The 13,456-nt window shown below is 38.4% G+C and overlaps 1 protein-coding gene across 1 annotated transcript in view; it reads left to right on the top strand.

The window, feature by feature from the left end:
• Window positions 1–13,456, top strand: part of Sntb1 (syntrophin beta 1) — a 213,688-nt gene that overhangs the window by 94,836 nt on the left and 105,396 nt on the right. Inside the window, exon 2 of the mRNA XM_090339330.1 lies at window positions 1,910–2,126. Coding sequence (XP_090195456.1) covers window positions 1,910–2,126 — 217 coding nt within the window. The remainder of the gene's footprint in view (window positions 1–1,909; window positions 2,127–13,456) is intronic.

The raw sequence follows: 13,456 nt of genomic DNA, 5'->3' as shown, positions 1-13,456 counted from the left end.
AACTCACTAATCTCTTCCATAGAATTAAATACAATCAATGTTTTAATTCTGGTCTCATTATTACTTCTAGACATTCTGATTTTGGTTTGTTTGTTTTGACAAGATGTTAGGTTACTTCTTAAAAATGAACTATAGAAAATCCCTTCAAGATTTTTCTGGCTATTCAAACTATGGCTCTACCACTTTCTAGCCATGAGAGCCCATATAAGATAAACTTGCCAGTCTCATGGTATTGAGATATATGTGATAATACTAACTGCAAGAAACAACCTACGTAAAGTCCATAGTGTTTGGCCAAAGTCCAATATCTTTTATAAGGCCTTTCTGAAAAGGATACCAATATACTCATATTTTTTGCTTTGTTTGTGGGAACATTGTCAACAAATGGTAGATAGGTTGGAATTTCTTCCCTAGACCTTACTTTCTCTTATTCAATAGGATCCTCAGTGGGAACTATGCAGTTTAAATGTGTGGGAAGACACATAAAGACCTTGGCTCAAAGTTAAGTCAATGCATGTTTGAAACATATGACAAATGTTCCTTCTTTATCTGCTTTCCAAGTTGATATCTAATTTTTCATCCCTTTGGAATTGCAATCAAAATTAGTAATCAGAATATGCTATGTAAAAGAGACATGGCCATTCTGATTCCTACTTTGTAAAGTCCTAGCTACCTTTTAAAGCCAAGTTCATATGATACATATTCCATGAAGTGTCCCTGATTCTCACTACTGAAACACTTATCCAACCAAAAGAATCATTAATAATGCAATCAAGGGAAAAGTCTCTCATGCATCTCAGATGATGCTTAAATTTCCTTTCTAACAACAAATATAATGTACAAAGATGAGCAGTAGTCTAGCTTCTACTGACACAATTTTGAAGATTAAAAAATACCAGTCCTTCAGAAGATGTCTATTGATTTCATCTTTGTATAACTTCTTTCCCATTGAATTGTCTGCACTTGTTCTTAAAAATCAAAGCTCCTCTTTACATATAGTAAACAGAAACAGTGACCTTCCTTAAGATACAGTGGTGGTGAATAATCTTCCTCCTTACATAACTGTAACATTTGCAAACAGGTTTGGGGCAACGATAGCGCTATGCAATCCTCCTAATTGTGCTTACAGTCTATTAGAACCAAACAATCTTCTTTGCCAGATAATTTCTCTGTGACTTGTAGTAAATATGGCTGAATTTGATAGGATGTGATTGGTTTGCCCAATATACATATATACCACATACCTATTATTCTTGGAATGTGTTTTATCAGAAAAGGTAGACATTAAAATAGTTAGATGAATGAAGAAAGGAGTTGGGAAATGTGATCATAAAATTCAATGCAGATTCTGTAAAATCAAGAAAACTTGAGAGAAGGGGAGGACTTGGGAGGGGCAGGGACAATGAAGAAAGGGGTGATACTGATCAAGTTTCACTGTATTTATATGCCCTTTGTTGGATGACAACTCGTTTCTACAACTACTTAAAGATAAAAATAAAAAGTTTTAAATAACCAGAAATAAAAGGAAAGATAGACATTGCCCCCATTGGAAAAATGCCAAGAGCAATTCTCTGCTTCAGGACATTGTACCAATAAATTCGAATCCCCAGCTGCACCTGTAATTTAAGAATTGGAATAATGATGTTGAGTGGGACAGAAATTCTGAATTTCCATCATTAGCCGGGAGTTTGTCCAATGGAAGTTTATGTGAAACTTACAGTCAGACTTTCCATAAAGTCAGTTTTTGTTTTTGTTTATTTTTTGGGGGGGGGAGTTTGGTCGTGGGGCTTGAACTCTGGACCTGGGTGCTGTCCCTGAGCTCTTCAGCTCAAGGCTACCACACTTGAGCCACAGCGCCACTTCCTAAAGTCAGTTTTTAAATACCTCTTGTTGTGATTTTTGTTTGCAGTGAAGTATATGAGAGAAGCCACACCCTATGTGAAGAAAGGATCCCCAGTATCCGAGATTGGCTGGGAAACACCTCCACCTGAATCCCCTCGGTTAGGCAGCAGCTCATCAGAACCTCTGTCATCCCAACCATTCTCCTTCCATAGAGACCGGAAAAACATCCCCCTGAAAATGTGCTATGTCACCCGGAGCATGACATTGGCTGACCCTGAGAACAGGTAAGGAATGAGAAAATTCGCTATCACTCAGTGGCTCCTGGTCTCTAAGCTTAATGGGGATAATTGACCTGTGGTACTTGCAGTCTGCATACTTCCATGTTTCCCACAGCATAGCATAAAGAGGGGAGGGAAAGTGCGTGACTAAAGTATCTGCACACTAGAAAGAGTGGAAGAATTCCAGTCGGTTCCACAGTGTCTGTCTTGGCAATCTGTGTGGCACTGGGCAAGTGTCTCATCTGTAAGGTGGGAATACTTAAAATAGGTATGAGGTTGTGAGAATCGAATACAGCATCCGTGTGGAACCGTCTGTGGAGATATACTACAGTAGTATTTATTATTCATGGGAGAAAGAAACATGCAAGTCTGCCTGTCTGGGCCTCAAGACCCTCAGATGTGTATGTGATGAAGAACTAAAGGAGAGAAACCCTAATGCTATTTGCTATTCCAAACCTTTCTTTATGGTCAAGAGAAAAAGGTAATGGCTTTAGTCCAAGCTTGGGTAGTTTACCAAAGTCTATACATGTCACTGCATATCTTAGGATGTGTAGATAGTCCAGTCCCTGGTGGTTAAGGGTCTACCCCCAAAGAAATAAGTGGTTGTGGTCCTGTTTTACCCAAAGATCTCATTAAAATGAGATCTTCACCCCCCCACATGATTACATATACACATTAATATGAACACATACACGTATATGTGGATACTAATTATATGTACACATATTTATGTATGTGTGTATGTTGGAGAAAAATAAGAGCTTGCAAGTGAAGAGAGTGAGGAACTGAACCAGCACACAAAGAATCTTAGTGACCTTTCATCAATATTAAAATGTTAAAAATAGAAACAGCTCTACTGGCTCTTATTTAGAACACGTGTTAGACAACTTCAACCCACATAAGAAATACTTGGCTAGCTTCACAGTAATGGATGGGAAAAAGCCAAAGAGACTAGGGACAGAGAAAATTGACTCTTGTCTCCTAGCTCACTGTCTTCTTTTTGTTGTTGTGATCCTCATAAATTCACTCCCAGAAAGTTACTAGGGCCCTTTTGGCTCCAGCCAGCTTCAGCATCTCTCTGCCTGGCTCCCTAATACCTCCTTCTGATGTCAGTGAGACCTTTGCAAAGACTGGCTGTTCATCTGATGATAGGCCAAGTAGAAAGACAGGAATCAGTGCAGGCAAAATGAGGATGTAGAAACCTCCTATGATTTTTCTCCACCCTCTTGTGTTTTGGTCCCCATCTATTTCTGACAATTTCCCTAGTCTGTATTTGCTGTCTTGATTACTCTGAATTTCCTCTTCCCTAGACTCTTAGTCACCAACCTCTTCCCTAGATTCTTACTCACCAAAGCAAGTGAGTCCCCCGCCAAGAATCCAGTGTCAAGGTTGTAGAAGTGATGAATTAATTATATGTTGAGTGCTTACCTAGCGTTAGTCTTTATTCTAATATATTTAGTGCAGAGATTGAAAAATGACATCCCTCCCACACATCCATTCCATAATTTTTTTAATTGTCTAGCTAATATTTTAAAGAATTAGAATTAGTTGCCATTGAGAGTACTTGGGAAATTTCCCATGAAATCATATCTCTGCTTTTCAACTATATTTTAAAGAATATTTTCAAAAGTATAAGAATGCTGCAGACATTCTTCTGTGTGCAGAGAGAAACTTTCCCACCTCTTATGAGGATCTGTGATGCCTGTCACATGGGAAGAGGCAAAAGTGTGAGAACAATAGGGGCAAACAAAAGTGAGAATCCAACTAAGCCGGGATGGTTCAGAAGGGGACTTCAGGTCTAGACTTGTCCCAGACTAGAGGTAACAAGGAGATTGAGAATGTAGGGACACTTGCACCTGGTCAAGGAAAAGAAAAGACAATTTTATGGAATTCTAGTTATATGCTAGGCAGAATAGATAGCATGCCAGTCAAAAAGGCGGAAATCTTCAAACCTCAGTTTTATGATATACACTGGAGACCCTGTTAATACAGTGTAATTTTTAATTATAGTATAGTATAGTAATTTTAATATAGTATGATGCTAAATGACAGGACCTCTAGGATATAGAAACAAAAGCCATATAATGAGTGATTGTTGTCCTTAACGTACTATGTTGTCTCTCATCTCTTTTGCTGTCCCTTGGTTATTTCATATGGTTACAATAGTTTACCTTGTTACCTAATGTATTGTATATATGTTTATTTGGTTATTTGAAATAGGATAGGAAAGAGGGAAAAACAAGATGAGGGGCAAGGGTGGGGAGAGGGGTGGGGTGGGGCGAGAGATATGGGGACCAAGACATGAGAAAGGGTATTAATGTTTGTGAAGTAATGCACCTTCTATCTGGTGAATATAATGTAACCCTTCTATTAATTACAATAAAAATATATGAAAAAAGGTGAATATATAGGGGTAGGCAAGATGCATATAAGGCAAAGAAAATCTACCAGAAACTCTTGCTTTTGATCATAATGTAAGACAAGGTATAATTTAGGCTAAAAAATGCAGGTAAAATGATGGACTGGTTTATGCTGAAGACCATAACATTCAGTAGTTATGAAGGCATACCAAATAATAGACCCAACCCTAAGAGAAGAAACTACAGATAGTTCAAGAAGAAATACACAGAAATATAATTTAACAATTTACCCCTCTCATTTTAACATAGGGAAAGTGGGGAAGAAAAGGCAACATCGTTAATATGATCATCCGATTTATCACAAATTTTGTCACCTAATAGTAAAAAATACTCTTTAGTTTCAAATCCACAGAGAACATACACAAAAAAAAATTAATCGTGGATTAGGTCACAGAGAAAAATCAAATAACTTCCAGAAGATTGAAGGAATACAAAAGCTGCCCTTTGATGATAGAAGAATCAAACTAGAAAGAAAAAAGAACTTGTACCTTCAGCCAAAAATATGAAAGCAACACGTACTTGAAATAGACGAGGGAGAAGAATTCAAAACTAAAGTCATTGAGAACCTTGAATTATTCAACAAAATAATAACAGAAAACTTCCTCAAGCTCAAGAAAGAGAATTTTACCCAACTGACAGGCATACAAAATTCCTAGCAGACAGGATCAGAGAAGAAATACTTCTAGACATGCTGTTGTGAAACATCTGGATTTAAAATCAAGGAATTACATTTAAAGGTAGCAAAATCAAATAGGAAATTTTATTAAGGTGGAAAGAAAGTTAGAGTAACTGAATATTTCTTCATATAACCTTTGAATGCAAGGAGAGCCTGGAGTGATATGATTCATTCTCTGAATGGCAACAATTGCCAACCTAAACTAGTGTACCCAACCAAAGCTAATTTTCACAATTGATGGGGAAACTAAAATCTTCCACAATAAAGAAAAGCTAATATAATTTATGAACACAAACCAGCATTATAAAAGATACTAAAGGGAAGCATAATGTCTGAAGAAGACAAAGGAAAATGAAAAAAATATGGCAATGAATAAAAATCACTAGAGGACTAATTTAATGAAACGGAAAGAGAAAAAAAAGCAAACTACAGGAAAACAATAAGATGTCAGGAAACATGGGCATATTAAGCATCAACAGTCAAATATGTAGAACAGCAGGCTAAATTTTAAAAATAAACAAAAAACAAGATCTAAACCATTTGTTATCTCCAGGAAACATATCTCATGGTCAGAGGAAAATAGATTCTGAATAAAAGGATAGAAAGGAACCTTTTTTTGTTTATTTGAAATAGGGAAGGGGGAAAACAAGATGAGGGGAGGGTAGAGGAAGGGGGAAATAAAGACAAAAACATGAGAAGGGGATCAATGTGTCAGAAGTAACACACCTTCTATCTGGAAAATATAACTGTAACCCCTCTATTAATTACAATTAAAAAAGAAAAGAACTTTTCAAGCAAATTCATCCTATGAGAAGGCAGGAGTAATCACATTGTTATCTGTTAAAAAAAAGAATTTCCATTAAAATTAGCAAGAAGAGACAATGAAGGTCACAATATATGAATGAAGGCACTGATCCACAAAGATGAAATTACAGTAGTCAATGCACCAACTAGTAGAGCACCTAAATACATTAACAATCTTACAAACTACAAAGAAAGTAACAAAGCAAAACCACAGAATGCCTTTCTTTTTTCATCAATGTATAAAAATTCTCCATACAATAACTATCAGATCATTAGAGGAAAATTAAACTTGTAGCATACCTTTAAAAAATAAAGCTAGACATGAGTGGCTTGTGCCTGTTATTCTAGCTACTCAGGAAGCTAAGTTATATGAGGATCACTGTTTGAAACCAGGGCAGACAAATCCAAGACTCTTATCTCCAATTAACCACCTCGGAAAGTTTTGTTTATCTATCATTAAATATATTTTTTTGTTTCTTTTCCTATTTAATTTTCTTGTAAGGTAGTGAGTACATTTGTTCTTGGACATTGTTACCTCTCCTATGTTTTTTCCCACTTTCTCTCCCCCAACTATCCCCCCTCAAGTTGTAGACTTCATTCCAACATATTGTCTTGCCTGTATCGCTGTTACAAGTGGAGGAGCAGCTCAAGTGGTAGAGTCCCAGACTTGATCAGAAAAATCCAGTAAGGATACAAGTCCTTGAGTTGAAGCACAAACGAACCAAAAATTGAAAGCAATGCACATTAGATAGAAAAGGGAAAGAAGGAAGCTGTGACATTAGTTACAACCATGATGGAACCCAAATTCTACCACATAAATGAATTTAAGCAAGAATCTTATTTAATTCAAGTAATGGTACATATTCTAGGCTTCACTCTATAAACAGTGAACTTTGCTGGGAATTGGAAGTTGGAATGAACAATGGATGTGGGATTCCAACTCAGACCTGGCTGACACCAGGTTTCTGAGTCATTACCTGTGTTTCTTACACCCTACGTACCTGGAAGGCAATATAACTCTCCTACACTAATAAGGCAGGAATGGACCATGTCCTGAGTGCCCAAACTTGAGAACTGATGACAAATGCCACTGAATCTAGGGGCTAATTCCCTCGGTAGGTGATATACAGCTGCTTATAGTTTGCATGAAAACCTCTAATGTGCAGTTTCTCAAATAGAAACAGCCACAGAACAGCAGGCAAGATTGCTACTCTTTCTGTGGAAAAGGTCACTCAGCAGGCGCTGAATCCACAAGAAGAGTTCACTGCTACTGGCTGTCAGTGATCAGAACATAATTTTTTAAATTCTACCTCCTGTATTGCCTCTTGCTTTTCATATTCAGCTCTTTGGCTTCACAGCCACTGGCCTCCTCCTGGTCGCATCCGCTGTCTCTCAGGATACCCTGATCTGCTTCTTCTTAGGTGCCATGTTCTAGTTGATTCATTCTCCATGCCCCACTGTTTTGACTGAGGCACAGTCAAAACTGACCCATTTGGTCACAAGGCTCCCATTCATCTTAGCAGAGGTAGGCCCTGGAAGGTCAGAGGAGGAGGGTGGTGACAGTGACTTCACTGAAAACACCTGTGGGAACATGTTCAGGTAACCTTCAGGATTTACCAGATCATACCTCTCGGAATCCATGTGCTAAATGGAGCTTTATTTTCCTATGATGACCTAGCAAGTGAATTTTCCTCCAACCAAGCATGCTGTGTAAGAAATTTGTCCCAAGTTCTTTAGTGAGAATGATGTCAATGCAAAACCACCTGGACTTTAGAAGTATCTAGAGTCAGACACCTAGAAAATGATGAAGACTCAGACTAAGAAGTATTGAGCAAATGTGTAGAAGTATTTTAGACTAGGAAGCTACAAACCCTCCTTCAAAGATGGAGAGGGCTCCTCTGATGAGGACACATAAGTAATTAACTTTTCTTATTTTTTATTATAATTAATAGAAGGGTTACATTATATTTGCCAGATAGAAGGTGCATTACTTCACAAACATTGCTACCCTATCTCATGTTCCCATTTCCCTCCCTCCACCTCCTCCCCTCATCTTGATTTCTCCCCTTCTCTCTCCTATTTAAATAAACATACATAAGAGATATATCAGATAACAAGGTAACATACTGTAACAACATGAGATAACCAAGGGACAACACAAGAGATGAGAAATAACATGGTACGTTAAGAACAACAATAACACATTATATGGCTCGACCTCTAGGAAACAGAAACTTTTCTTATTTGTAAATACCAGTCAGAGGTGTTTTATGACAGCACAAACAGACTGAATAGGTTAGCTATAAACAATTGGGCAAAGAATTTTTGCCATGTAGGATTATTGTGATGATTCCATGGCTTAATGTTGACATCTTTTAATTCCCATGAGGATAATCATGATGTGCAAATATTGATGAATTTCAGTGAAAATATCCTCTACTGGGTGCAAGGGAAGTGGAGTTTTTGTGGCTTTTTATTTCTCTCTTTTTCTCTATTCAGTGGCCAGCAGAGAGAAATTTATAGCTCATATTTCCCAACTATTCAGTGAAGGCTATTTCATAAGACTTTTTCACAGAGTCTTTTAAAATTGCTGAGATTTCTGATTTTTGCAGGAACCTTAGTTCTAGTTTTCCAACTGGAGATCTGAGGTCTTGGTAAGCAGATCTGTGAGAGGCATTGGTAGAAAGGTAGATAGGTGAGTGCATAGTTTCAAAATGACATCACTAAAGTGTCAAATAACGCATTGTTCTGCTTTCTTTTAAAAAAAACTTTCTAGTGAGCATTTTATTATAGCTGTGTAAATATACGCAAATTAAAACTTCCCGGGTAAACATATTTTCTTTTAAAGGCATCTGTGGACATACCCTCTGAGAAATAAAAAAGTAAAGTAAAAAGTAAAAGAGGTCAGGTTTTAATGGAAAGGAAACCATGCCACATAGACTCTGAAGCTCTGAGTCTTCATGGATCTGCCTCCTAGCAGGCCTACAGTTTTAGCGGTTGTAAACATGGTTTGCATTTCATTTCTACAGTGTACATTTCACTCTACAATGTTCACGCCATCATTCTTCAACAGATAAAGACCCACTGGGTCTTTATCTAGTAAATATTAGCTGTCAGGTCAACATTGGATTATTGCAAAAGAGCATCTCACAATCACTAGACTTTTCTTGGTAAACTTGTTACAAACTCTAGACTCCTTTTTTTTGACGTTACAAGTCTATAGATTTGAAGGGGGCCACGAATGGATTTCCTCCATTCTTCATGAACATCCTCCACCCTTCCTTCTTCATAGGGAAATTTGAGAAGCACCATTATCCCCCCCTCATCGTGGTATGGATAGATTCTCCCCAAAATTCACACTCACCCCAGTACACAATGGGACCCAATTTGGAAAAAGGAGTTCCATCCTAGATACCAGCGAAATGAGAGTCAGTGGTGATAGAGGTCATGCTGGATGAGGTGGGATGTAAATCCAATGATTAGTGTCCTTAAAATGAGAAGATGGGACACACAAGCCCTGCACACATAGAGAAGGCCAGTGAGGGAGGAGGCAAAAATCAGAGTGATATAACTACCAGCCAAGGGATGCCAGGAACCCAGAGAACCTGGAAAAGGCAAAAAGGGACTTTAGAGTCTTTGGAAGAAGCATGACCTAGCTAACTTGCTTTTGTATTAAATTTCTGGCTTTTGGAACAGTGAAAGAACAAATTTCAAATGTTTCAAGACTCCAAGTTTGTGATAACTTATGGCAGCCCAGAGAAACCAATGTATCTACAAAATACATCTATAGATTGCAGGAAACTATCTTGTCAACATTTAAATAGAAATAGCAACCATGGATGTTTCTGGGTGGAGGGAAGATTAGGTATTTTGGACACAAAATAAATAGACTTGTTTATCTCTAGTGGTCCTTGGAATCTGTTGAATATCCAACTATGTACATGTAGTATTTGTTGAAAACAAACAGTTCTCAATTTTTTAACACTTATTGTTCCTTTTCATTGAAAACCCACAGCAACTTGCAGATTATTTGGCATGGTGTAGGTTCATCCCTAGAGATGCAGATGAGATCCAGGTGCCTTCCTGGGCTTGATTAAAGCTGTGGGCCTTCAAAAATCCATTTCTTGCATTTCCATGCCTTAGCTCAGTATTCCAGAAAGAGTAATTACCCACAGAAACTGCCAATACTAGGCTGAGATGAGGGGTGAGGAATGGTGGGGGGAGGAATGATGTCGTGAGGGGGTGGAGGACATGCCTTTGCTTCCCACTTGTCCCATAATGAGACATCTCATGCAGCATCCATTCTCCATGGCTCTAGCTTGTTGGACTCCAGCTGTGGTGTGGAATGATCTGATAACCTGGATACTGTTAGTAACTAACTCTCCCTTTATGATGGCGCTTTACAGTAAGAAAGATATGGGTTTCCTGCTATTGCTTACCTCTGGGTGTGTTGACTTTTCAGCTTCTTCTCTACCAGTGAAACCGCTTCCTTGCATTTAATTTCCCTATGTTTAAAATCCCCTCTCCAGTTTCTTTATATAATTGGACCTTGACTGAAATGCCTTTTGTTAGGATTTGGATCTTAACTGTCTGCCAAAGGCTCATGCGTTTGAAAGCTTGGTCCCCAACTGATGAGGCTACTTGGAACTTACAGGGGGACCTCTTAGAAGGTGGAGACTCAGAGGAGGAAATTAGGTCATTGGGCGTATACCCAGGAAGGGAGGAAATTTGGACCAGGCCTCTTCATTTCTCTTTTTGCTTACTGGCCAGGATGAGGTAAGTTATTATCCTCTGCTATCCACTTCCAGGGTGATATTCTACCTTGCCACAATCTCAGTAGGGTAGACCCAAGCAACAAGCAACAGAAATGCTGGTAACCTCGAGCCGAAATGAATCTTCTTCTTTTCAGTTAATTATCCCAGGTATTTTGTCATAGTGATGGAACACAAATACCCCTTGGCAGACTAGGTTTTCATGTTGTTGTGTTTCTCAGCTGTTGTCCAGGCTATTCAGAGCTTATACTGGGACAGGTGGGCAATCTGGAGTCCTAGAAGTTCTGGTAACCAGAACCTGTTAGCTTCACACCAATGGTTGGCTTTGGGGCTTCTTGGAATGGCAGGGACACTGCCTCTCCCCTCCCCCCCAGCTCTCCTCCCCAACAGCTCCTCTGGCCTAGAGTTTAAGGCTCTTAAACAAGCAATCTCACACTACCACAGGGAAGTAAGGAGGAGATCCATGACAATTTCAAAGCTATCTACCTCTCAACAAAGTTACCAATCCTGGTTTCCTAGGAAAACAAAATAGAATATGCTACACTATGGCAACAATTGAAGAATACTTTTTTTCATACATGGAAAATCATGTTACTTTCTGACTGAGGTAATCATTGTAAAGAAGAATTTTCCCATCTGGGGACCAGGACCATCTGGGGAAACTTCCAAGTTACTACAAATGTGACTGCTGAAGAAATTCTCAACATCTGTTTGGCCCTGCTTCTGGTAATATTCAGACCATAGGAATGCTAAATGGAAGTTCATCTCTGTCTCCTGTGTCCTGCTTTCGTTAATCCAGTCCTTTGGTTTGTTTATCCGAGGAAGATTCATTCCTTACTCTGAGGTAATCATGAGGCTGGGTCCTAAGGGATAGAAAGCAAACTACAACTGTTTTACTCTCGGATTTACTGAGAGAAACAGATGCCAATCAAATAAACTTACACATGGAAACCTACCATCTAGCAACAGCCTCAAAGGGGTGACTCATGAAGACACAGCTTGGGGGAGTTTTTAATCACACAGGTGCTTAATTTAGGGTTCTTGGGGTCCTGAGGATAGACAATACAAGGAACTTGTAAATGAGGTGCATTTTTTTTTCCAGTCCTGGGGACTGAACTCAGGGCCTGAGCACTGTCCTTGGGCTTTCCTCAAGGTGAGTGTTCTACCACTTGAGCCACAGAACCAGTTCTGGCCTTTTCTATGTATGTGGTACCAAGGAATCCAACCTGGGTCTTCGTGCATGCTAGGCCAAACTCCTGGCCCATGAGGTGCATTTTTATTATATCCTTACAGCTCAATAACTTAGGAAGGACTCTAACACCCTTTATTTCACTTGATTCCACAGCAATATTGCAATGACAGATATTTTTGTTGTTAAAAAGCGAAGTTTGAGAGTTATTGCAATAGAAGCCAATTCAGATGAAAATATGAGAGAAAGCTAAAGGGGGGATAATGAATAAGAGAGTGAAGCAGCTTTTATCTTTTTTTAAAAATTAGTAATCATTGGCAATCTTCAAATTCATTGCCTTCAAATGAAATTACAAAGTAAGACGAGAGAGAAGTGCCACAATTATTCAGGAAGACTTTAGTAATTTGGCTATAGCATAATTTGATCGTGTTTTATTATATCTGGTTTCTTTGAACTGAAGGAAAGCATAGGTTCTTTTCAATGATGGAATTCTCTAGACCTAAAGGCAAAGAAGCCAAGCTGTAAACAGTGACAGTTTCTAAAAGCAACCACTGTAATTGTAACTGCAAATGATGCTTTTCACAAATTTAAAGCAGGAAAAGATCCAGTGGTCTTTGACTGGTAGATTTGGGTAATTCTCTTACACTAGAATGACTCTAAATAAAAAGGAAGAAATGTAGCATTTTTAAAGCTCTGTGTTTAAAAGAATATGGTAGAGTGATCAAAAGAGAAAAATTATTTGACTAAGGTTTCCTGACTTCATGAGAATTAGTGGCATTTCCCAGTTAATATTAATCAGCTTGGCTGAACTTGCATTTGCATAATGATTAAGCTAGGTATACCCTGTGATTTCAAATTATCCTGAAATCTCAGCCACCCAGTGTAATCCAAGTATAAAAAATAGCATGCTGTGCATCTAGAAATGATCTAAGATGCCTTCATGAGGTCACTTTAAAAGTTACACTGAAAGAAGGTCCACCATTCTGACACTGTACTTCTGGGTACACATATACTCATCATTGCATGACCCCAAAAGGGAGCATCAAAGCAGTTCTGCTCATGTTCTATTAGCCAGAAACAGTCACAAGATCCAGCATAAGTAAGAAGAGGCCTGGATATGAAAAGAAACTGACTATTTGGTAAGCATTAGTCTCTCGGTTAACCAGAACTCAGCACAACTTCTGCATGACTGTTTACTTTGCCTCAATTCCCCAAGCCCTGATGAATACAGTTTCTATTAAGCTCTGCCTTTGACTTGTTAGAGAAAAGAGGCATTCAAGAGAATATCTTGAATTTCTGCATTGTATACTGTGAACTACTTTATTCAAGAATTAACTTATTCAAACTCATTTCTCCTTGATAAATGTTTTTTAAAAATGTTGTTTCTGGGATTGGTGGCATGGCTCTGTTGGTAGGACATCATCAGTCAGTGAGTGATAGCATCAGATCAAGCATTTGAATCCTGGTCTCAGACA

The sequence above is a fragment of the Megascapheus bottae genome, chromosome 9 (assembly GCF_031878675.1).
Source record: "Megascapheus bottae isolate mThoBot1 chromosome 9, mThoBot2.hap1, whole genome shotgun sequence".
Classification (NCBI taxonomy): Eukaryota; Metazoa; Chordata; class Mammalia; order Rodentia; family Geomyidae; genus Megascapheus; species Megascapheus bottae.
This window is presented reverse-complemented; position numbering and strand designations above follow the sequence as displayed.